Here is a 26,280-nt window from a genome sequence, read left to right on the forward strand (position 1 = left end):
TTTATATTATGTTGTCGTTTTCTACTAACTCTCTTTGTAGGTATACCTAAGCATAGAAAGGAATTGTTTGGACTACTTATAATCCTCAATCAAATGGGGTTGCTGAACGGAAGAATAGGACGCTAAAGGAAATGATGAATGCAATGTTGATAAGTTCTAGATTGCCACAGAACATGTGGGGGGAAGCAATTCTCTCTGCAAATTACATTTTGAATAAAGTACCCCGGAAGAAGGTGGACAAGACGCCATATGAGTTATGGAAAGGCGTTAAGCCTTCGTATAAATTCTTACGAATGTGGGGGTGTCTTGCAAAAGTGGCGATTCCTACACCCAAACGGGTTAGGATAGGCCCGAAATCCGTAGATTGTATATTCATTGGTTACGCACATAATAGTAGTGCATATCGATTTCTTGTACATAAGTCTGAAATTCCAGACATACACAGGAATACCATTATGGAGTCAAGGAATGTATGTTTCTTTGAAGACATTTTTCCTTGCTGAACCCATGAAAGGGTTCCAAGGTCTTTGGAGAAATTTGATGAGCTTGCTAGTGAGGATGATCATATTGATGATTCAGGTGATGATCAAATTGAGGTTTTAGATAAGCCCAGAAGGAGTAAAAGGGCTAGGATATCCAAATCTTTTGGTCCAGACTTCTTAACTTATATGGTTGAGAACGAACCTCAAATTTTCCACGAAGCTGTGACTTCTCCTGAGAGTCCATTATGGAAAGAAGCGATCAAAAGTGAGATTGACTCCATCTTACAGAACCACACCTGGGAGTTGGTAGATTTACCTCCAGGTTGTAAGCCTTTAGGCTGCAAATGGATTTTTAAAAGAAAGATGAAGGCCGATGGGTCTATTGACAAGTATAAGGCGAGGCTCATTATCAAGGGTACAGGCAACGAGAAGGCTTGGATTACTTTGATACGTACTCACCTGTTACTAGGATAACATCCATTCGGGTGGTGATTGCGATTGCTGCTTTGCGCAATCTAGAAATTCACCAGATGGATGTAAAGACAACTTTCTTAAATGGAGATTTGAATGAAGAAATCTACATGGAGCAACCTGAAGGATTTTCAGCTCTAGGGCAAAGCAGGAAAGTTTGTGAACTTGTCAAATCTTTGTATGGTTTGAAGCAAGCGCCTAAACAATGGCATGAGAAGTTTAACAACGCAATGTTGTCAAATGGGTTTAGAATCAACGAATGTGACAAGTGTGTTTATGTCAAAGACACTGACAGAGGTTATGTCATTTTGTGTCTATATGTTGATGATATGCTCATTATAGGTAGTAACGATGAAATGATCAAAACTATCAAGAAGTTGTTAAACTCTAAGTTTGACATGAAGGATATAGGCATTGCAGATGTTATTCTGGGAATTAAGATTACCAGAATCTCTGACGGAATTGTACTATCTCAGTCTCATTATGTTGATAAGATACTTGAGAAGTTTAGTGGATCAGATACGAGTGTGTCATCGACACCTGTAGACTTAAGTCTACATTTTACCAAGAATAATAATGAAAGTGTCTCGCAGTTAGAATATTCTCGGGTAATTGGAAGTTTAATGTATTTGATGAGTTGTACTAGACCGGATATAGCTTACTTGGTTAGCAGGCTTAGTAGATACACAAGTAATCCCAATGCTTCTCATTGGAAGGGTATTGTGCGCGTGTTAAGGTATTTACGCTACACTCGGGATTATGGGCTGCATTATACTCGATATCCAGCGGTGCTTGAAGGCTATAGTGACGCAAATTGGATATCAGATATAAAGGACTCAAAGTCCACTAGTGGATATGTGTTCACTCTTGGTGGAGCAGCGGTGTCTTGGAAATCTTCTAAACAAACATGTATATCTAGATCAACGATGGAATCAGAGTTTATTGCTTTGGATAAAGCAATGGAAGAAGCTAAATGGCTTTGCCATTTCCTTGAAGATATTCCAAGTTGGTCCAAACCTGTGCCTGCTATTTGTATTCATTGTGATAGTCAATCTGCAATTGGTAGGGCACAGAGTAATATGTATAATGGAAAGTCTAGACATATCCATCGTAGACATAATTCCATACGACAACTACTCTTGAATGGAGTTGTCTCTATAGACTATGCAAAGTCTAAGGACAACATTGCGGATCCGTTAACCAAAGGGTTAAATCGAGTGTTAGTCGAAACGTCGTCAAAAGGAATGGGGTTGAGGCCTTTGGAAGTTACCGGAATGGAAACCCAACCTAGTTGACTGGAGATCCCAAGATCTAGGTTCAATGGGACAACCTAATTGCGTGTAACGGTGGTATGCCACTGAGGAGGTTTAACCTCCAGCCATTCCTTCTATCAGTGATACCTGGAAGTGTAGAGGTTAAGCTGAGCTTTTAATGACTCTAGTGTGTTAAGCTATTGAGCCGAGTATAGCAGGATACTCAAGTAGAGTCACCTATGTGAGTGTGAAGTGGGGCCGCTTCTAGAAGAATTGGGAGGCCAAGATTCTTTGAAACCACTCGCTGAACCAGGCTAGTGTCCAGGGCCACACAGGGCACACCAGTGAGAACAGAATGGTGGTAGGAGTAATTCCCGTGTGAGATCTATTGTCTCAGTTTACATAAACGGCAGAGCAGTTCAAGACGTCATATTCACTGATCAGCCAGTAAACTCGATAGGTTTTCACTAGGAGAGGTTCAAAGCCAAAAGCTACCTTCTCTGATGTCGGGGTTAGTCCGTCGTACTCTCTCTCAGAGTCTTTATTGTTGAACGGTGTTCGTTTGTTGCATCATTCGGTCAATTTTTATTCATGTGAGGGATTGTTGGAAAAAATGATTTTTGGGGACTTTAATTTAATATTAAAGTGTGGTGACTTTAATTAAAGATTAAAGTGGGTCCCAACCATCTATTGTGTTGGGTCCAAGTGGGTCTAGATACTTTGCATTGAGATCTTTATACCACAGATAGAATGGCCAAAAACCATTGAGATTTGAATGAGAAATTACCTCATGAAGTTAGCTTCATGGAAAAAAGGTAATGAAGTTTGTAACTCCTGCATTAATGGGGTTTGTAACTCCTGCCTTTATTACAGAAGTTAATGGTGCATTATGAACAGCCATAAAGGCTGGAGGCTCTTCCTCTCTCCCCTATACATGTATAAATTGAGACCCTCCTGTCAAGTCTCAAACACAGAAATTTTTACTTCCATTTCACAAGTCAGTTTGCCTGAAAGTTCCTACAGTGAGAGAGTGCTGCCACTGTTTTGTTCACTAAGCTAGACAGAGAGTGCTTCTGCCGTAGCTGGTTTTGACCGTCTTATCCTAGGAGACAGACGCCGGGATTCCTCAAGCACTCGACCAGTGAGGCGGCGAAATCTGTTTTAAGGAAACTACTTCCGTACAGGCTTCGGTTTCGTCTCTTTACCCTTTTATTGTTTTGTGTATTTCCGTTGAAATTTAGTTGTAATTATTAGTATGTGTTCTTAGTATATATATAATTTGATTTCTTCATAAATCTATTTATTTAATTTCAAAATTTGAACAACAGCCTTCACCAAATCATCCTGTAGATTTGGTGTGCTTTGTGGGCTGCTGTAGATTTTGCTTGGTTTTTTTGGGGTGTTTCGGTGAACATTATGGATATTCATTGGGTCGGCAAAGAAGACGATTCAGATTTGGCTAGGATGTTCATTCGGGCGCTTCTTTGCGAGTGGAAGTTTGAGGGTTGTTTTCCATTCAGATCTATGGAGGTGTTTCAGTGCTTTGTTTGGGGGGAAGCATAAGTGTCGAAGATGATCTAGATTTGGATAGGATTTCATTCGAGTGCTTCTATGCGTATGGGAGTTTGAGGAGTGAACTCCGTCCAGATGGGTGGTGGTGTCTCAGTGGTTGTTTTGATTTAGAGGAGGTTGGCGTTGGGTCGACAATATAGGGGCGGTGGATTAGTTTCAAAAGTGGGTGTGTTTTCGGTGTTTGGGTTGAAAAAGAAGCCATTTCGACCACAGAAGAGGAGGTGACAGTAGGTTTTGTTCAGCTATGGCAGTGGGTCTTGTTTCCAAAGGTGTGTCTGGCTTTGGCCAAGGTAGCTTCGGCCATGGTTGTTTTTGAACTGAGTTATTACAGGCATAACTACCAGCACAAGGTTATGGTGGATTTTACTTCAATAGCTTTCATGACAAAGGCCAATCAAAGGAGGACCAACTTTGAAGTCAGGCGGAGGGTGTGTTTCCACCTTGGGTGAGCCAATAGTGGGTGAAGTTCGGCGGAGGGGTCAAGCGTGGGTGAAGTCCGATGGAGGAGACGGACGTGAGAGACACAACGTTGTGCCTTGGGAGTAGTAGGGCTGTGCCTTAGAAGTTGAGGTGTGTGCTTATGGGTACTACAGTGTCTGCATAGGTGAATAATGTAATAACCCGACCCTCGTACATGTTTTCTGATATATTTTTAGTCCCTGTTTTGTGCTTTCGAATGCTTATTGTGAAATCCTATGAGAAGTGAACTTCATGTTTAAAGATGCCTATCTGTTTGATAAGAAATGTATCTGTTGCAACTATAAAGTTTAAATCAGAAATTGGAAGCCTTAGGGGCCTGCTTATCTGAAATTGATTTTATATATGTGATCAACATAATTTTTAGGTAATATTAAGCGTTTCTATGGAATTTCAATTTCAGATGTTTAAACGATTGATTTTCGTCTTTATTCACCCTTTATATATGTATGTCTATAAGAGCCTCTATGAACTCAAGACTTAGGAACTTTTTTATAACATATTCCCTGGAGAAAAGTGAAGACAGGATAAGAACAAGGGAGAGTTGAGAGAAATTGAAGCTAAGGTAAGTTTAATTTCCCTAATCCAATCTTCTTCCTCAATTTGAAATAGCAAGCTCTTGATGTGTATGATCTAGAGTGGAATGAAAGTCCTAGATGTGTGTGTTGAAGACGTGGTATGATAATCCTCTCATTTGTGCATTTTGGATCCAATTCAAGTTATCTAGTGAGAGCATACATTTTGCCTCTTCTCTTTACTTCTCAAATTGGTATTCATGTTTATGCCATGCCTTTGTGTATCTATGTTATGTGTGTGTAAAGTTAAGAGCCTCAAGAATGGAATTATATTGATGAGCTTCAACTTTTGTTCAAACCAATTGAGTTGTGTTCATGGGTTTAATTCAAGTTAGATTATGGTATGTTGTACCTTGATTTACATGTTTTTGAACCATGATTTAGTAATGAAAGGATCCATTTTAGAGCCTTAAGAACATTCCCCAAAGGATGAGAATTTGTTGCAAATTTCGGACCAAAACAGGGCAATCGCCGCACGTGTGGGAGTCACTGCTGCACGTGCGGCAAATGCTGAAATTTTGTGGTTTGGTTCTGCCTAAAAGGCACATGCGGGACCTCAAGGCCGCACGTGCGGGGCCAACTGCCGCACGTGCGGGGCTCACAGCCGCACATGCGGCTCATGCTGAAAAATATTGTTTGCTCCATTTTGAGTGTAGAATCCTCTAATATTATCGGAATATGTATTTGAGGCCTTTTGATAATGATACACTCCTTCGAAGTGAAATGAAACAGAAAGTAAAATGATAAGCAAAATGAACTAATGAGCAAGTTTTGAACATGTGCAGGACACACCCTGGGAGGAAGTAACACGTCATCTCGACACTGTGAGTAGTAGTACTGTCGTAGTATGCTTTATTTACAGCTAATGGTCACCATGAACACTCTGTTAATTGCAGGTTAACTATGTTAACGCACACGAACGATGATGAAATAAATGTGTATGCTTCTGATTAATAGTTAATATTAATAGTCTATCCTCCGTAAGTGAACTATGTCGTGCTTAATGAATAAAAAGGAACTTAGGATCATTCTTGAACAATGATTTCGATGTAAACATTGAAAGATTTTGGCGCACATCGGTACGACTCTAAACCTACCTTGCATTTTGGTTAAGGTCCATGATCATCGTTAATGTATCAACTTGTAAGTTACCTATGATTCCGTATAAGAATTGCATACACACTCTTAACACTGTGAAGTTGGTTGTTCTGACCTATTAATGTAATGGTATCTTTGTCTTCGGATCATCGTTAGAATGAACGTTCTGCTAATTGCAAGACAAGTATGTCGATTTGCAATGAACCATGAGGAAATCTAAACGCATCATTAGGTCATACGTTGTTTACTGGTAATAGTTAATGTTAACATTCTGTTATCTGCGAGTTAGCAGTATTGGTTCATGACAAGAAAATGGAATGTAGGTACACTATGGTATAATGGTAATCTTAGGAACTGAGAATGCCCTGTTTCTATTTATCCGTTCTGTTTCTGCTATGTTACGACATGATATGAGTGATTCAGGGAAACAGTGTGAAGCTATGGAAACATCAAAAGAATTTGTGAAGTTATGAATCTATGTGAATGTGTGACTGTGTGAACCCATCAGGCCAAGGGCCACTTTGTGAATGTGTGAACCTATCGAGTATGGAACAAAGTGCTGTACGGAACTAAGTGCTGCCATGCGAGTCACCTCTAGAATCCGTACGAGCCACCTCTTGAGTCCATCATACATATGTGAACTAGGCTTAAAGCCGATGTGAAAGTCATGAGGCCTATGGCCGTTCTATGAAAGTTGTGAAGCTTATAGCTGTTCTGTAACATTTGTGAGGCCTATGGCCAATTTGTGATATCCGGGCCTATGGCTATTCTGTATGATCCGTTAGTATGAAACAAAGTGCTGTACGGAACTAAGTGTTGCCATGCGAGTCACCTCTTGAATTCGTGCGAGCCACTTCTTGAGTTCATACATACATGATAAGGGCTTTATGCCATTCTGTTAAGGGCTTTACGCCATTTTGTTAAGGGCTTTATGCCATTCTGATAAGGGCTTTATGCCACTCTGTTCAAGGGCTTGAAACCATTCTGTTTAAAGTTTAGGCCTAAGGCCACGCTGGAAATAATTACAGGATAAGTTAACTATATGCTCTCTGCACTTATACATGTCCATTGCCATTCACGTTAAATGTTAAATTGTTTATGTATTACTATTCAATGAGCTTGGCTCACTTTATGCTATGTCTGTTTCTGTAGGCGCTCCACCTGAAGGTCAGTCTTAACCCATGGCTTCCATTCCTCCTTGGTCAACCTCAGAGTGTCCAGGCACCAAAATGAAGGCAGCTCATTTTACAGAGTTTTGTTAAGCTTTTAGTTTTGTACTCTGATGGTCTGTTTAAGGTTAAAGTGTATATAATTCTTTTACCCTCCAATGTTTCTGTTATACACCAATCTTGAGGGCTGGGTCTGTATATGTATGTGTACATAGCTAAATTCTTCGAGGCATGTCTCTGTATGTCTATTTGCCATATGTTCTGTTTGTGATCCTGACATAGTAGTGATGGCTCAATGGATGTTTTGTACGTTATTATATAAGATTAAATGCTTCCGTTCAGGCCCCATATCTTATATACATCGAGTTAAGTGTCCGTTTTTGAAGTGGTCATGCCCGAACTTTTAGGGGCGGGTTCGGGGTGTGACAAATAAAATATTTGGGTTATGGTTTGTTGAAAAGAGGAGTGTAGCAGCTTGGGTGTTGACAAAGAAAATTTTGGTTTGTTGATAAGAGGAATGCAGCACCAGCTTGGCTGTTTTGGTGCTGATTTTTGGTTTTGGGTTGTGTGGGTTGATTTTGTGAGGAATCATGTATTTTATTTTCTAGTTAAGTCCTTCTTAACTTTTTTGTTTAAAAAAAAAAAAAAAAAATTCGTGAGGCCAAGGGGTTGGTTGTATGGATGCGAGTAGCAGTAGTAGAGGTAATTTGTACTTTTCGAATCTCTCCCGATGCATGTCATCTTCTTATACCTTTAATTTCATGCTGTTAATGAAATTTTTCTTTGTTGATCAAAAAAAAAAAAAATCATCCTGTACACCAATTCTACAAACTTTGCTTTTATGAAAATTAATCTTTAACCCAGACATTATTTCAAAACATCTCAAAATTCTCTTTACTGCAATGATTTCCTCCCAATTTGCTTCACAAAAAATAATAGTGTCATCTGCGAACTGAATGTGAGACAATTTCAGTTCCCTATGACCCATAGCAGCTCCTTTGATAAGCCCTACTTCTTTTGCTCTTTCCATTAGAATATTCAGTCCCTCTTCCACCAAGTTGAAAAGGAAAGGTGATAGGGGATCACCTTGCCTCAGCCCTTTATGAGGAGAGAACTCTGAAGTTGGGGACCCATTAACTAACACAGAGATTCTTGCTGATGATATGCATGTCTTTATATATCTCACCCACTTGTCACCAAAACCAAAATTGGACATCATGGAATACAGGAACCCCCAATTTACTGAATCATATGCTTTTTCGAAATCCAATTTAAGAATAATTCCTCTCCTCTTTGTCTTCTTCCACCCGTCCACCACCTCATTAGCTATTAAGATCCCATCAAATATACATCACCCACTCAAAAAACCTGATTGAACTTCACTAATAATCATACGAAGAACCTGCCACAGTCTTCTTGATAAACTTTTGCAAGAATCTTATACACTGAACTTACCAAGCTTATTGGCCTAAAATCTGTCAACCCAATGGAACAATCCTTCGGAATGAGTGATATGAATGAGCTATTAACACCTTTAGCTAGCTTCTCATTTAAATGAAATTCCTTCATTACCTGCACCACCTCATCTTTCATAACAGTCCAGTACCTTTGGTAACAAGCACCTTTGGTAACAAGCTAGGTTGAATCCATTAGGCCCAAGGGCCTTATTCCCCTCACACTCCTTCACAGCATCCCAAATCTCTTTCTCTGAAAAATCAGCCTCCAACATACTTGTTGATTGTGGGCTGATTTTAGCACACACACCTGCTAATTTAGGCATGTTCACCCAATCTTCTCCCAATCTTCTGAAAACAGCTTATTGAAGAAATTCACCACTGCTTGTTTGATTAAATTTGGCCGATCCACCAAGGTCCCATTAACGTTCACAGAGTCAAGCATATTCTTCCTTTGTCTTCTACTAGCCATAATATGAAAGAACCTTGTATTCTTATCACCATTTTCAGCCCATGACAATCTGAATTTTTGATGCCACAAACTCTCTTTTTTTCTCTTTAGGTCCCATACTAAACTTTGAACCTCTCTTCTGTGACTTTTTTCAAACTCCTACAAGTCACTAACCTCAGCCTTTAGATCCCATTCATGTAATTCATCCTCAGCTTTTTTCAATTTTTGATCCACATTTCCAAACACTTCACTATTCCACCTTACCTAACCTCGCAAATGCCCTAACTTTTTGACAATCCTATTACTAGCCCACCCACTTACCTGATAATTATCCCAGGCATTCTTGACTTCAACCAAAAAATTTGGATGAGTGCTCTATGCATTGATACACCTAAATGGTTTAGGCCCCTAGTCCCTCTCATCATTCATGATCATAACTGGGTAATGAACAGAGATGCTTCTATTTAATCCCCACTGTTTAAAGGAGAATTTCTCAAGCCGTCCAGTATCCCAAAAAAATCTATCTAATCTCCTCCACCTCCCTTCCTCCACAGCACCATGTAAATAACATTCCTAGCATTGGTAAGTCGTGCAGCTCCATAATATCAATGAAATCATTAAAGGCCTTCATCTTCCTATCCCTTCTAATACACCCTTTCCTTTCATTCATGAACCTGATCTCATTAAAATCACCTCTAATACACCAGGGTCTTGTGAAAGCTACTTTTAATTTTGACAATGATTCCCATAAAAGCTTTCGACCAATAACATCATTCGATGCATACACATTAACAATACCACACTCAAAAATACGATTAAGGATACCTGCCATTAGAATGAAGCATCTGTTGCTGCAGCACTCCTTAAGCTCAAATACCTCAGGATTCCATAAGCAAAGAAGACCAATTGCACTTCCTTCAACACCCACCTCCAAAAAACCCACATCCTCCGTTGGCCATAAAGACTTTATAAACCCATCATCAATATTGCTTCTCTTCGTTTCCTGAAGTAATAATACCTCAATTTTTCGATCTCTAACGAACATCTTAATGCTCCTCATCTATGGTCTTCTTAGACCCCTTACATTCTATGCTGTGATCTTCATCAAAAAACTTAAACACACACCTGACCCCCTGAGACTACCCATGAACTTAGGCAGCCACCTCAACTTCCTCCACGCATTCCCTGTCCTTCACTTCAAGCTGAATAATTCTTACCTTGACAATCCAAACCAAGTATCGGCCCAACTTAAATCCATTAAATTCCTAAAGTATTTAATTCAAACATATTTAATCCATGAAAAATTACAAAAATAAAATATAAGCCCATAAATATTATAAATTAGTAAAAGATCTTATCTAGTTAAAATTTTATTTCAAAAAAAAATCTTATATTTTATTCTGTATTTGAAAAGTGGGTGTCGGTACTTATGATGAATTTTCTTTATAAATGTAGGGGTAATTATTTATAGTATTTTCTTACTTATCTTCTACGTATACAATGACTACGTGTTTGTCTTTATTTAATATTATATGCCAGATTTTGTTTATAATTTCTAATTGATTATTTTTAAACTTTTCGCTAAGTTCTTTTTATAACTTAATAAATTATTATTTTGTTGTATTATTATTTGTAGTGAAGTATTATTATTTAAATTATCTAGTTCTATTTCTTCAATATATCTAACACTCATATAATTTATCGATAAGATTGAGAAATCATACTCTAATTTTAATTTACACATAACGAAATAAAATAATTTTTAAAGAAAAAATAAAAATGTAAGATTTTTTTATAATAAAATCTTAATTAGGTAGGGTATTTTATTAGTTTATCATACTTATGGGTATATATTTTATTTTTGCAATCCTTGTAGAGATTAAATATGTTTTAATTAAATACTTTAGGAACTTAATAGATTCAATCTATATATAGTTAATGGATTATAATTTATATACTTTAAGGACTGAATAGACTCAATTGATAACTTTAATTTATATACTTTAGGTATTGAGTACATCCAGTCAATAGTTTAGGGGACTAAATAGATAATTTAACAATAGTTTAAGAGTAGAAAGTGTAATAAATCCAATATATATATATATATATTAGAATTTATTGTTTTAACCAATAAATGCTAAATTAGAGTGCCACATGAACTTGCCCTAGTACCACCAAATTATTTTCCTCAAAGAAGTCATATTACTAAGGGTAACTTACAGACTCTTGCCGATGAAGAAAATATAATAAGTAATGTAGTCTTGACATAAGGGTTTGGTTATGGTGTGTAACTTACACCTTACACCTTATATCTTACACTTACACCTTACACTTACACCTTTTGTAAAAAATTAAACCTTACACTTACACCTTTTTTGAGGTTGCACACCATGTGCAACCCACTTACACCTTACACCTTACACTTACACCTTACACTTACACCTTATACTTATACTTACACCTTACACTTACACTTTTTGTGTAAGTGGCACATGGTGTGCACTTGCACACTTAAGAAAACTCCTTGACATAATTATATTAAGTTTTATTGTGAATTAAATTTATATAAAATGTAGTCTCATTTTCACTAATAATTTGTTAACTATATAAATAAAAAATGATAATATTATCATTTTTTTTACATGAAAATATTTATTTTACGTTGTTTATCTTTGTATTCTTACAATATCTTCATTAATTTTAATTTATTTAATTTTACTAAAAAAAAATAATATAATTATATTAAAATTATAAAACTTACTATATTCTTTTCATATCTCTCGTAATGTCAGTCTAATTTACCCTATTGCTAATCAATAATAATTCAGTACGTGCTACATGTTGTGCCAAAAGTGAATAATTCATTGCATGTGATGATGAATTCTATTATTTAGGTTTAGGTATAGCTATCAAATTCAACAGTCAATAATTATAATATCTGTATAATAAAATATATTTTGGATATTTACGTATAAATTTTAGGGGTTTTTTTTTTAAGGTCCCTGGTATTATGATTTTACAGCATAAAGGACACTCAATATTTTCATAATGTCTAAGGTCCCTCAAGTTAATCCAGAGAAAATTGATCCAGAGAAAATTGGTCCAGAGAAATTTCTCTGCAGAGAAATTCTGGAAATTTTTCTCCAGAGAAATTTTGAATTTCTCTGACTTCGGAATTTCTCTGAGTTCAGAATATGTTTTAACCAAATTTCTCTGACTTCAGAATGTGTTTTAACCAAATTTCTCTGACTTCGGAATTTATCAAATGTGTTTTCATAATGTGTTTTAATCTGGAGCTTCGTCTTCACCTTCTGCCATGATCAACACTTCTTGCTCAAGCTTTCTTCTTCTTTAGTTTGTTTCTCTGTAAACTATCAGTTTGATGCTTTTGCTTGTTCTTGTACTCTGCCCAAAATAAAATGTAAAGTTGTGGTTAACAACCAAGTTGACTTGTTAATTATTTTGTGCCTGAGTTGGGAGTGTACATTGAATTTGCATTTAGTTTCTTTGAATTTGCATTTAGTTTCTTTGAATATTTGACCTAAAATTCAGTTCAAATGAAAAAAAATAATCGAAATAGACGTTTTGTGAGCTAAATTACCAGAGAAATTCTCAATCTAGAGAAAATTCTCAACCCAGAGAAAATTCAGTTCCATTGCCAAATACTCTTGGAAGCTTGAACCCAGAGAAATTTGAATTTTCTCTGGGTTGAATCCAGAGAAAATTCTCAACCCAGAGAAAATTCAGTTCCATTGCCAAAAACTCTTGGAAGCTTGAATCCAGAGAAAATTCAAATTTCTCTGGGTTGAATCCAGAGAAATTTGAGAAATTCTACTACTAAGAAGGTGGAGAATTTTTAAAAACAGAAAAAGAAAAAAAACCTATTTTAACCTCCTTCACTTGTGTATGTGTTTGGTCTCCGACTTCAGAATTTATCAACCATGAACCATTGCCTCCACTCTCACTCTCATTCACTGACATACCCACTAAATTGATTATGACAATACCAGAACAAATTCCATAAAAACAAGCACACAAGTGTGTTTATAAAATTAGAGAGAGGGAGAGAGAACAGAGTAGTAGAGAAATCCAGAGAAGTTCTGAATTTATCTCCAAAGAAATTTTGAATTTCTCTGGAACTGATATTGATGTTTTATGGCAGGATGGGAAAATACAAAGGCTCAAGGCTTGTATGATGATGCTGAATTTTCTCTGCGTTGAACCCAGAGAAATTTGAATTTTCTCTAGGTTGGATGTATATATAAGAATCAGTTTGTGTGCACACTTTTAAAAAAATCAAAATAGAAAGCACACCGGGATTGAAAAACCTGAAAACACACTCAGATTTCTTCTTCCCACAGTAACGAGCAGCCATTGGATTAAACTAACCAAACTCTTTTTCTCTCTCTCTCTGAAACAGTGATAATAACTGATTCTTGGTTGCTCCAATGGGTTGATGATTGAGTACTAAAACAGAAATTCAATGTAACAACAACACCACCAGTGTCCAATATCAACGCCTCTGGATCGCCGCTCCTCAGACGGCTCGGCGACGCCATTGAAGGTCGGATCCGGTGAAGGTGGAGTTCAATCGGTTGGAGAATGAAGTCAGAGCTGAGGACACAAGAGTTGATCTGGACAGGTATGAGAATGGAGAAGTTTAGAGAGAGAAAGTGAGAGATGAGTTTTGATTTGGTAAGGTCAAATTTCTCTGTGATATGTTTAGGGACCTTAGACATCAAAAAATAATTTTGTGGATCTCTCCCATTATGAAAAGTGGGAGAGGGACCCTAGACCAATTTTCCCTAAATTTTAATAATTAAACTTATTATTTAATAAGTCCTATAAGAAAAATTTATCATAAAAAAGTCATTAATTATAAATTTTAGAGATAATTTATAAAAATCATAACAAAAAAAGTCACTAATTGTCAATTTTTAGCGACGTATGTAAAAAATTGTCACAAAAAAATTATTTTTAGCGATAATTTTACCAAAACTTATTTTTAATAGGATTTGATGAGAATTAAGTTTAACTATTAGAACCTATTAGTAGTTTACTCATTAATTTATTATTAAATAGTAATACCAAATATTGGTGATAACTATTAGAAGGTTTTTATTTATACCTGGAATAACTCATCGAAACTCTTTACTTCCCATGTAATTTTTCCTATGATTTGGCTTATCTCTTGTGGATTGGACAATAAATTTTTGGTTTTTAGGCATGTTACCACTACAAGAAATAACACATTTGCCGACCAAAAAATTGGTCGCTAAAAGTCTATTTTTGGTCGGCAAAAGTTATCCGCGACCAATTTTTTTGGTCGCTACTTTGGTCACCAATTGAGGGTCGGCAAAAGTAATTCGCGACCAAAATTTTGGTTGGTCGGAAAAAGTCGGATTTGCCGACTAAATTTTTGGTCGCTAAATATATCATTACCGCGACGAATTCATTTAGTCGCTAAAACACTTTGGTCGCGAAAAGTGATATTTTCCCGACTAAATATCTTAGTCGCCAATTGACACATTTCGCGACCAAAAAGATTGGTCGCCAATTATCACATTCAACGACCAAAAAGTTTGGTCGCCAATTGTGACATTCCACGACCAAAAAATTTTGGTCGCCAATTGTGGCATTCCGCGACCAAAAAATTTTGGTCGCCAATCGTGACATTCCATGACCAAAAAGTTTGGTCGCCAAAAGTCAAGGAATTGCCCACTAACAATTTAGTCGCCAAAAGGTAAGGAATTGCCGACCAATGATTTTAGTCGCAAAAGTGTAGAATTTGCCAACCAATTTTTTAGTCGCCAAATCTCTCTATTTTTTTTTCTAGGACATTCAATTTTTGTTTTTAAACATTCAATCCAATATCTAACAAAATTCATTCAACCCAACCACAATTAAGGAACAATAACATTTAAAAAATTAAAAATTGCTCACAGTTTCGGTACCATAATTAAGGAACAAAATTCATTCAACACAGCCAAAGAATTTAACTAAGAAGAAAACTTGAGAATTTAACATGTATACAAGAGCAATAGTACGTACAATCTGTGATTTGGCAAAAACAATCACTAAAAATTCAATCTCAAACTACACTTTGCTCTCACCAAAAATTAAAAGAATAAAAAAATCAAAGAAAATAACAAGGTATGAGGCTATTACAATCTGCAACATACATTCCAAGGGGGTAACAGTGGAGCCAGACCAGCTTCCAACTTCCAACGAGCAGACAGATCATTCCAATGGAGCAACACTGGAGCCAGATTACCTTCACAGACAGAACAGACCAGCTGCCTACCTCAGCGAGACTACCAATCTGCAAAGCCCAGCTTCCACCTTCCAAATATTGGTGACAGATTTACCTGCATCTCAGTCCTAATGCTAAGAATAGCCTAAACATATCTGAGCAATTATTACAACACAGCAGAAACCAAGACTGTATTTGAACATATCAGCAATCAGCAACATAGCAACTCTGTTCAATAGGCAGCAGAGCAGACCTATGCAAACCATGGCTTCAGGGCACCAGATCAACCGAGAATCAACCTCCCTTTTCAGCTCAGATCAATCAGCATAGCAGATTTGCTCAACAACCTCAGCATACCAGCAGAGACCTCAGGGCACCAGTTCAGCCCAGAAACAGCCCAAAATCTGGTCCAATAATCACAAGAACTTCTACAATAAAGCATAATTTGCAAGACACCTATGCAATGTTCATAACTAGTTAATAGTCACATTTATGGAAAGTCCCCAACACATCATTTCATACATTACTTTAATAATCTTGCCAGTAACCCTTAGCAACGAAAAAATAAAAATCAAAGAGCATAATAAAGCACATGCATTTCAAACAGAAGCATGTGTTCACATCAGAATAAAATCTTGCTTACACTATTAGCTGTAATCAAGGCTAGCTCATACCTGGCTGTGAAGATCTGGTTGGCACAGAAGAGTTGGCACTGTTTCATCCCACCATAATCGTGAAAATGGTCTGCATTTTGGTAATACATCAAACACTCAGGGAAAAAAAGAAAAAGATGCTTGCTTAAACTATCCATTATCGTCATTCCTCTTTGTCAAGGGCTATATGCTTGCTTAAACTAAACAAATTCATCTTTTTCACTTTTTCCCTCCCTTTAGTTACCATTTCATGCATATATCAATTTCTAATTCTCTTTCCTTTTATACTTTAATCTTTTACATTCTTGGTACAAGTAGGAAAAAATACCAATCATAGACCCAACCCTTGTGTTTAAGCAAGTAGATGTTTTGTTCATATTTTAGTATTATGTATGCTGTCAAGCTATTCTAAAGAGAGATTGTTGTGTCCCTTTGGCATGCTATATCAATTTCAGATTCCTAGTAGCTGAAATTGCATTTCCATATGATGAAGGTGTAATAGAAAGTTTTCCATTAGTATTACCAATGGCTTTCCAGATGGCATCAGTATTTGCTCCACTGTCAAATCCCTCTGAACAACATTGTCAGCTCCAACAATAATGCCAGGGAGATCTCTGAAATTTGCTCCCTATGGAAAATACATCTTAGGACATGATAAATATCAAGAAACCAAAAAAACTGTCATACTTACGTAAACTACCTTTCTTCATGGAATTTGACAAACTGGCAAATAATCATCCTCACCCAATGGGAGAGGCCGATGATCACGAAGTACTGACTTTTCTGTTATAGGCATACTGCAGGAAGCAGAGTTGCCTTAGAGTATGGTTACTTGATCCCACTCAAATTTGAAAATGTTTAGGGTAATTCAATATTTTCCACAAGTTTCAGATGTTGAAAAAAAAACCCCACTAAGATTTATTGAAAATCAAGGTATGGGGACAATCCAAAAGTGGCATAATAGTTTCATAAAATACAACCTTTTTTTTCAAACTACTATCCTAAGATAATGTTACCCATTTTAAAGCCCACACATAATTCTGTCATGGTCTCTGTGGGTGGGTGGGTGGGTGTGTGCGCGCGCGCGCGTGTGTGTGTGAGAGAGAGAGAGAGAGAGATTCATTAATGCAATTGTCATCTTCATTAGTTAATACATACCAAGACACTTGCAAGGTACAATTTTGTCTCAGTTTAATTATTTGAAGAAAATCACTTTCATAGAATCAGGTAGTTTCTTGAACTCAGGACACTTGCAAGGTACCCACCCCCACCCATTACAAATCATTTGAATTTTCTCCAAGTATGAGAATATGACATTAGTGATTTTTAACTTATATATTTTCTTACACATGTTAAGGATATGTTTGAATAATTAAATAAAATATATATTTTTATGGATATAGTTTCTCACTAATATATTTTCTTATCATTTTTCCACCAACCAAAAAAGAGAAAAAAAAATTAGCTTCTTTTACTTCATTTCCTTTTCCTATCTTCTCTTTTATTTTATTTTCCCTCCGCAAATCCAAGACCCAGTCACAACATAAAGTATATGCTTCCTGTCTCAAGCAGAGTAAATATGACAATATTAATATTATCTCACAATGTTGTCATAAATTTGTGAAAAATGATAATTTTTTGCAAATTTAATTTACATACAACCATTTTTCCAATTTCATATGAAATTAAAATGCTAAGATAGTGAGAACTTCTACGTTTTATTAAAGGAAGAACTTATGGATAATTAGTTCTTGCTTTGACCCCCATTTTATAAAAAACCTGACTCCAGAATGTAAATACAAAATTTTTACACAAATATTCATCCATATAGACACATATATATATTAGCGGTGGACGAAACTTAAGAAAGTTCATGGTCTTGCAAATCAAGTTTAAGAAATTAAATCACAGAACCCTACAGCCATCAAATGCAAGGAAGATTTAGTCAGGAATTTTTTGGGTTATACTGCCATCAATAAATAATAAACTTAGATGCATTTATGCATTATCACAATTAGAATGATAAAATGTGGTTATAAATTGGGTGTTTAACATGAAAGTTCATGAAAAGTCAGATCAGACCAACTGACCTATCCAAATTGGTCAAAATTCGACCATAAAGTCGAAATATTTAGCAAAAATTAGAAAATTTGGAATTCAGATTTCCGGGAAATATGAATTTTTAGTATTTTACATTAAATTGACAAATTTCTAGAAACTCGATTGACATTCAACAAAATTTGGTCAAAATATTAAACATTCAAACTTTTCAAATTTGGCCATAAATTTGGAAACTCAAAAAAATTTGGACTCAAGATATGTTCACCATATTTGATGTATGTAAATCTACGTTCTTATATAACCATTATGTAAAATAATCAGGAAAACAGAAAAAGCTTTAGGTTTACAAAATCTCCTTCTAATGGGGAGTGGATGGAAAGTGGAAGCTAAATTTACGATAACATAAGGCATATGGCAACCTAAATAAATAACCCTATGTTGTTCCCACAAAACCAGCTGCTCAGAAGGGTATACTGGTATTTTTTGCAGAAAGTGGCTACCCTCATATTCAAACATGTGTTCTCACTCACGCCTGGCAACCCCCGATCTTACAACTACCACAAGCAATGGCCACAGGGACCCTATCATTCAAAAACTGGAGCCCCTTTTTTTGATAAGCATAGCATCTAAAAATCAGTTAGAACAAGGAATTTACGAAGAAGCTGAGGACAAGTTCTACAAGTTACTCCACATCCAAATCTTTGATGTATTGTAAAAACGTGTAGCTTATGCATTGAATTCTACTAATATCAACAATAAGAATATATAGAGTTCTTTTATTAACAAAGTCCACTTAAAGTAAATTTATAATTTCTATTATAAAAATTTAAGTATTCCGTACTAAATTATCCAAACCCACAACTAAGCTTTTGACAACATCATTAACCCATCCTTTTTGTTAAATTACCACCAATCCTCCTCAAGGTTAAGATATCAGCTTTTCATGCCTCATGGATGTCAAAAAACTGGTGACTTCAGTTCAGTTACTTGGGGGAAGGAGGATTTTGTGTTGACAAATGACGCAAGTCATACACGTGTTCCAATAACAAGTGATCAGCATCCAGAGAAAGAGAAGGTGCCAAAGAGGCCTAACAACATTTACTTAAGGGAAGAGCAAAAATTTGGATATCAGGAAACCAAGACATAAATAGAGCACAGCACAGTAAAAGCAATAAAATAAAGGTACAAAACTCTAAAACTTAAAATACCAGATTTCACACTCACTAAACTACAATAAGAATAGAAATCAATCATTTAACTACATAAGCAGAATGCATCATAGAAACATTTAACTAAGGCAAAAGCAAAATTTTGGATATCAAGAAACCAAGATGTAAATACAGCACAGTGAAACCAATCAAATTCAAGGTTCAAGACTCTAGAAATCAAAGCACTAGGTTTCACACTGGCTAAACTACAATAAGAATAGAAATCAATCATTTAACTACATAAGCAGAACACATTGTTGAATGATCAATTTGATTAGTAAGGCAAAATTTTACCGTCATGACTCAAGCTTTAATACAAAACAGTCAATGGAACTGGAGCTTTGATACATAAAACTCATCATAAGGGCATCCATCCATCCTTGCGAGAACAGCCTCTTTACTTTCTCCAAAGTGCCTAGAATTATGTTACAGGGACACCTCAAAATGCATAATCAAACTCTATTGAACACAACATAACACTGACTGATACTATCTTAATATGTTCATTTTCCTGACATATTGAGACTTTGAGATGAATGAGGTACTCATGTTAAGTGCCTGTAAGCTAAGAACACAAGTTTTACCCTAGGGTATAGGAGAACAAAAGTTGGAAACTCTTGGATTTGTAGAGGAAAAAGAAAAAGGGAAGGGAAAAGTGAATGAAATAGAAGCAAAATTTTTCCACAAATTTCTTCCCTTTCCTTTTCCCTTCACAAATCCAAGATCCAAACACAACATTAGTGTTATGTATCCTTGTGTCCAAAGGTTTATAAATTCGATGGATCCTTCACCAAGAGACCCCATTTTTGTCGAGTTCCATTAAACATACACCTATATCAACTAGAAAGATAGGAACCATGTAAGATGCACAAAGTGTGTCATGTAACAATGGATGTATTGATTTGTAAATGAAACTGAATAAAAATTCAAGTTATTCAGAATCATGCATCTAGAAGACAAGATGAAGAAAGGAAACATACTTAATATTCGAGTTACTCCTTGAGTTACATCTCCGTGTCCCTCTTGTGAAATTGTAGCCAAATCAACCTTTTGGATTTCCACATTCCCAACAAAGCAGTGGAGAAGGCAAGAAGCAAGATACCTCTGGCCAGATCTGGGGCTTCCAGAAATCAGCATGCGGAATCCTAACTTCTTTGCTGATGCATAAGATATATTCTGCAACAAACTAGGTCGAGTACCTATTTGCTGATCTTTTGGATATTTCTACTTCAAACTGTCATCATTAGTACCCTCACCCCAATCATCAAAATTGGAATCACTAGCCTGTCCAATTAAAATTCCACCACGTGAAAGGTTAATCTCAACCTCCCTCAAAACATCTGCTTCTTGAAGCAAGTCATGAACACGGAACCACCAATGATCACTCGGCACTTTCTCCTTATCCAAAGCAGAAACAATTACACTTTTGACGAGTGTGGCAGCTTTATAAAGATGAGGAGGCAACAAGAGATGTTCATCGAGATAAAGGGAAACAAGCAATCTGGACAGCGGTTGCCGCAGACAAGGAATAAGATGGCTGCGAAGAGGTGAGGATGCCACATCATTTGCAGCCAGAGAGGATGGAGGTGGTGCACATGCAAGAGACTCCAACCAATCCCTCTCCTCCACCGCAAAGGTGGGAAGAGGAGGACGTTTACCATGAGAAGCTTTCTTTTCAGCTGCAGACAATATTTCTTGCAAGGGGCAGTTCCTCCTCAGGACAATAATGGCTGCTTGGGTACAAAGAGCCTGCAGATCAGCACCAGCAAAACCTACAGTTCTTCTAGCAATCCAATTGAGCACTGATCCAGTGACTGGCTTTGGCCAACTTCGTGTGTGAAGCGAGAGAATAGCTGCTCTGTCCTCAACTGATGGAAGTGGGAAATAAATCTCCCTATCAAATCTACCAGGTCATCTTAAAGCTGGATCAACAGCATCAGGACGATTTGTTGCGCCTATTACTACAACTGAGCCTCTAGATTTTAAACCATCTAATAGAGCAAGCAAGGTGGAAACAACTGCATTATGTGTCTGATCTTGTTGCCTAGTGCAGCAAGGTACCAACCCATCAATCGCAGCAAGATACCAACCCATCAATCTCATCAAAAAAAATTATAGATGGTTGAGATTTCTCAGCAACCTGAAACAAAAGTCTTAGCTGGCGCTCAGCATCACCGACATATTTTCCTAAACAATCTGCTCCTTTGCGAGCAAAATAGGCTATCCGTTTATCACCACGAGCACAAGAACCAATTAGCGCACGCACTACTAACGTTTTACCTGTTCCAGGATAGCCATGCAAAAGAACACCCCTAGGTGGTGTAAGTCCCATATTACTAAAGAACTCAGGATATAACAATGGTAAAATAACGACCTCCTTCATGCATCAGATGACATCTTGAAGCCCAGCAACAGATTCCCAACCCTGAAATTGTTTTTCATTTTCAGAGTTTGAGCCTCCAATTTACACAGGTGCAATTCTCAACAAATCACGATGTAGCCTCTTGCTCTCACGTTTAAAAAATTCTTCATCCTCACCACAATTCTCTAGCCATTTGTCTTCTGCTTCAACATCCTTCCGCCCAGCATCATTTGACAGCTTTCTCATTTCCAATTTCATTTTCTTAGTTTTCATTTTCTTTACCTTGTAAAAATAATGACTTCCCTGAGGTTGGAAGAGATACCGATGATCTGTGCAGGCTATGAGAAATTTGCGATGATAAAAAATGCAACCATTAGCTCGTGCACAAGGCTGCAAAGAGGGCACAAGCCAGAAAATGAGGATATCAAAACCCATAAGTTTGAGAAAGTTGACTTGAAACTCCATGCTACAAAGATGACCGCAAAAGAAAGGAAAGAATAAAAAGAACAAGAATAAATAATGCTTTATAATTAAAAAGATGTCGGTAACCAACCAAGTGGTATGTTTTTGTACAACGATCAACAACGCATCCAATTGTTGCCCCTCGCCTCCCACAGCGGGTGCATTTCAATACTCTTCCTCTGCAAAGAGCTGCCCTAACATTTTTTAAGCATCCCAAACCAGCAAAATAAACCTGAAAAACACAACAAATCAGAATGAATGTTGACTGAAGCGAAACCAAAAGAAACAAAAATGTAATTGAAGTGTAAATCAATTCAGGTGGTAAAATTCAAGTCATAATTAGCAAGTATACTAAAAAATGTGTCAAAATTAGCAGTTAAGATTGTTTCTTACTTCCTAGTAACAAGGCCGATAATATATTATTTTGGAAAAAGAACCACACAACTAGTATTACATGACAGTAAAGACCTTGTTATGATCTGGTTGCCTTCAAATTGCTGTCAATAAGACAATCTGTCACTAGCTACTGATTACCTTTGATAAATGTGACACATAATGTACAATTTTGTGTAGATATTAAAATGGAGAACAGTAAAATAGTAGGAGAGATCAATCCAATATGCATCGTATTGAAGGAAAGACCAACCTCAAAAATTTGCCAAGGCGCTGATCAAGACTCTTTCTCTGCATCCACCACAATGACCTGTTCTTTTTTGTATCTTCTAAGGGTTGCATTGACGATGATAAGTAATTCTCCTCCAAAATCAGTCTAAAGACTAGGGCTATGTAATCAACCACAGTAGAACCCCAAGGACAGTGCCAGCGTTTGACACAAATTTTGTCTTCAAAAAGAATCCCAGAACCAGAATTTGTATCGTTGTCCGAAGCATCTGATCACATTATGCAATAAATTTTAGTGAATATAACCTCCTAAACATGAATATAGGAGGAAGATTTACAACTTTTCCAAGTCAAAAATGGAAGAGAAGTTACCTTCTAAAATTGAATCCAAAACTTGGGCTTGTTGGTCTACCCTCTCAGATTGCTTGCCCAAAAAAGCTTTTAACATACCTACATTTCCATTATCAAAAAAACCGTTCGAGAAGTTATCAAACTTTTAACATACCCACATTTCCATTATCAAAAAAACATAGCAATTCACAATAATAACAAAGTATTTGCGCTTCAATTGAGGCAAAATACAAAAAAGATAGAAAAACAAATTATAACAAAACCAAGCTCCACAACAATTCATGGTTCGAAATAACCCCAAATACCCCATTTCCATACGGAAAAAATTAGCAATTTGATTTGGAAAATGCAAAAGATTATGCCTAGTCAGTGACACACAATAAACACCAATGTCCGACACAAATATATGACATGATGATTACCGGAATGGACAGCTCGATTGAAGCGTCTCTGTCTGCGAGAGAGAGGAACATTGGTGGATCCAAAGAGAGAAGAGAAACCATTGTCGCCAAAGAAATCAGAAGAGCAAAGGCCTTTGGAACTGTAATACTCATCGCAGGGCTCGAAAGCCAAGTAAAAGGACATCAAATCCTGAATGCCCGATGAGATTAGGCGACCCTTGGGGATTTCAGAACAACTAGCTCTGCATTTGGATAAAACCCTCCTCTTCCGAGCCCATCTGCCAAATCGCTTCGACGAAGATTGATTCATCATCGTCATCATGGGTTGTTGTTGCTGGTCTTTTTCACAAGCAACGGACATGCAAGCGGCGACGAGCGATGTACACAGCACGGAAGAAGCCGCCATAGTTGCTACTACGCACAACAACACTCCGAGAACCCAAAAACCCACTTCAGAACTACAATCAATCAAATCAATTTTTATATGAAAAACAAAAAACGAAATCAATATGAATTTGAGACCAAGAAAACCAAGAAAATTGTCTACACTATTGAGAAATGGGCATTTTGGAGATGGGTTTGTTTGAATCTGGGAGAGATGAACAGCAATCAAGAAGGGTATGGAAGTTGTGTCGTCGTCTTTTTGGATCTCTGTTTCGAAACCGTTCGAGACGCCAAGTTTTGGGCAAGCAATCTGAGAGGGCAGACCAACATAAACACAGAGAGCGGGCTAGATACAGAAGAGATTAGGGCTTTTTTTTCTTTTAATTTTTTTTTCTATTTTTCTGGTACAAAACGACGTCGTTTTTAAAATGGCGACCAAATTTTTTTGTCGCAAAACAAATTCGATTCCCGCCTGGACAGACTTTCAAATTTGCCTCCCAAACTTTTGGCGACGAAAATACCATATTAGTCGCAAAAAAGGTACCTTCGCCGACAAACTTCTTTAGTCGCCAAATCTTAATCAACGGCGACTAAAATATTTGTTGCTAAAAATACTCATTTCGCGACTAATTTATTTTTGGTCGGCAAAATGTGACATTCCGCGACCAAATTTGTAGTTGGTCGCCAAAAGTATACCAATTTCTGCGACTAACTCATTTTTGGTCGCCAAAATATGACCTTCTGCGACCAACTCATATTTGGTCGCCAAAAATATTGATCATTCACGACTAATTAATATTTGGTCGGCAAATGTCATTTTTTTGCGACCAAAATTTTTTTGGTCGGCAAAAGTGGTCGGCAAATATGTAAATTCTTGTAGTGTACGAGTGTTGTTTTAATAATTTGAACATTTCATCTTTTAAGTACTTGTATGTAGGTTACTTTTAAAAAATATATATTAATCTGATAATTATAATTATATAATTTCATTATATCTATTATGAATAAATGGACAGTGCACTTTTTAAAATTATGCTTGTGGTCCAATTTTGTTTTTAACAAAAATATTGAGATTATGTAGTTATGTTTATCATATTAATGTGATTTTTTTTTTCAAAAATAATTTACATATTGTTAATAGTTAAAATATGATTGGTTTAAACCATCAAAATAAGATTTGTGAGGGACTTAAAGAGCCCAAAACTGAATTGTTGACAAAGCCCACTTCTTTTCCATATGGCATGATAATTTTCACTAAATATAATGAATTCTACACAAACATATTACTTCATTATTGAAGTTTTAGCATGAGGATATCTGAAAGACCAGAAGTCTCATTTTCAAGAAAGTGTTTGTTGAGCTTCTGAAACCCTTCCCTTGCACAAGTTTCATCTAGTGTAGGTGTCACGCCCCCAAACCGCCCCTAGTAGTTTGGTGCCGTGATGGCCAGTAACCCGAGGTTACCGAAGGCCGTCTTACAAAAATCACACACAATCAGAGTATGAAATATGGGGCTTACAAGAGCGGAAGCAAAATATACATATAAACCGAGTTGTCCATGAGAGCCGTGCATAAGTCCAATGGAATGCCATACATTAAACATCTTTACAAGTCTTACAATTTTAGATACAACAAAATGGAACACAAAATACATCCTGACCAAAAGGCTTCTCAAGCCGACATATGCCAAAACAAACAAAGAAAACATAAGCCGAGAAGCATAATCTTCACGACGATGCAAAACGCAAATCCAAAACATGTCGGCAAAGCACCCAAAACACATCGGCAATCACGTCTAGGCCTCAATGCCTTCTTGTTCATCACCTACATATATATAGAGAGGGTGAGCTTGGATACTCAGTGAATGATACTAGAAATAAAGGTTTTGCATGATTGATATCCAAGATTTCTTTCAAAACTATACATAGCATACTTTTCGATCAAGAGGGAAATCAAGTTCATTTGCCGGCTTTTCAAGTTCTTTGGATGTTATTACATCTACTTAATACAAGAGGGTGATGACATTCCCAAAACAAGAGTGCAGTTGCATTATAGTCCCCTGCAACTAAGGACCTTCAAGACAAGCTGTGCTGCGAAAGTTTAGAGTCCTCTAGCACTAAGGACTGTCAAGACAAGCTGTGCTGCGAAAGTTTAGAGTCCTCTAGCACTAAGGACTATCAAGACAAGCTGTGCTGCGAAAGTTTAGAGTCCTCTAGCACTAAGGACTGTCAAGACAAGTCATCAAAACAAGATAGCATTTGATATACAAAATAGGGATAGTCATTCATGCTAGATCAAGTACTTTTCAAAACAAGGCAAGACGAGATTTATGAAAGCAAGTGTAACATAGCTTTATTAAAAATACCACTCACCTCGATTCTTCACACGTCGGGGTCGAGACAAGCCCAAGTCCTACAACACATGGCAAAGCCTATTGAATGCGCTTTCAAACGAGTCTCTCATGTACACAAATGTTTTCGGAAAACATGCTGGGCACCAACCAGGTCTAGGCCGATGTTCCA

At 36.8% G+C, this 26,280-nt stretch overlaps 1 protein-coding gene across 8 annotated transcripts; it reads right to left on the bottom strand.

Annotated features, from left to right (window-relative positions):
- Nucleotides 1-14,996: 14,996 nt before the first annotated feature.
- On the bottom strand, nt 14,997-24,624 carry LOC114265114 (uncharacterized). Of its 8 annotated transcripts, none has more exons than XM_082898295.1 (9): nt 23,396-24,624; nt 22,995-23,072; nt 22,648-22,891; nt 22,093-22,233; nt 20,158-21,929; nt 19,472-19,592; nt 16,432-16,536; nt 15,930-15,999; nt 14,997-15,659 (listed from the first exon to the last, which is right to left on the bottom strand). In XM_082898295.1, exons 1-4 carry the CDS (start codon nt 23,778-23,780, stop codon nt 22,206-22,208), a joined length of 735 nt encoding a protein of 244 aa, XP_082754421.1. In that variant the 5' UTR covers nt 23,781-24,624; the 3' UTR covers nt 14,997-15,659; nt 15,930-15,999; nt 16,432-16,536; nt 19,472-19,592; nt 20,158-21,929; nt 22,093-22,205. The 8 variants fall into 8 exon arrangements, with proteins under 8 accessions (XP_082754421.1, XP_082754418.1, XP_082754417.1 ...); XM_082898292.1 differs by having other exon boundaries at nt 14,997-15,711; XM_082898291.1 differs by having other exon boundaries at nt 14,997-15,999.
- Between the last annotated feature and the right edge of the window lie 1,656 nt (nt 24,625-26,280).

The sequence above is a fragment of the Camellia sinensis genome, chromosome 12, assembly GCF_055761805.1.
Source record: "Camellia sinensis isolate YWXY chromosome 12, ASM5576180v1, whole genome shotgun sequence".
Lineage (NCBI taxonomy): Eukaryota > Viridiplantae > Streptophyta > Magnoliopsida > Ericales > Theaceae > Camellia > Camellia sinensis.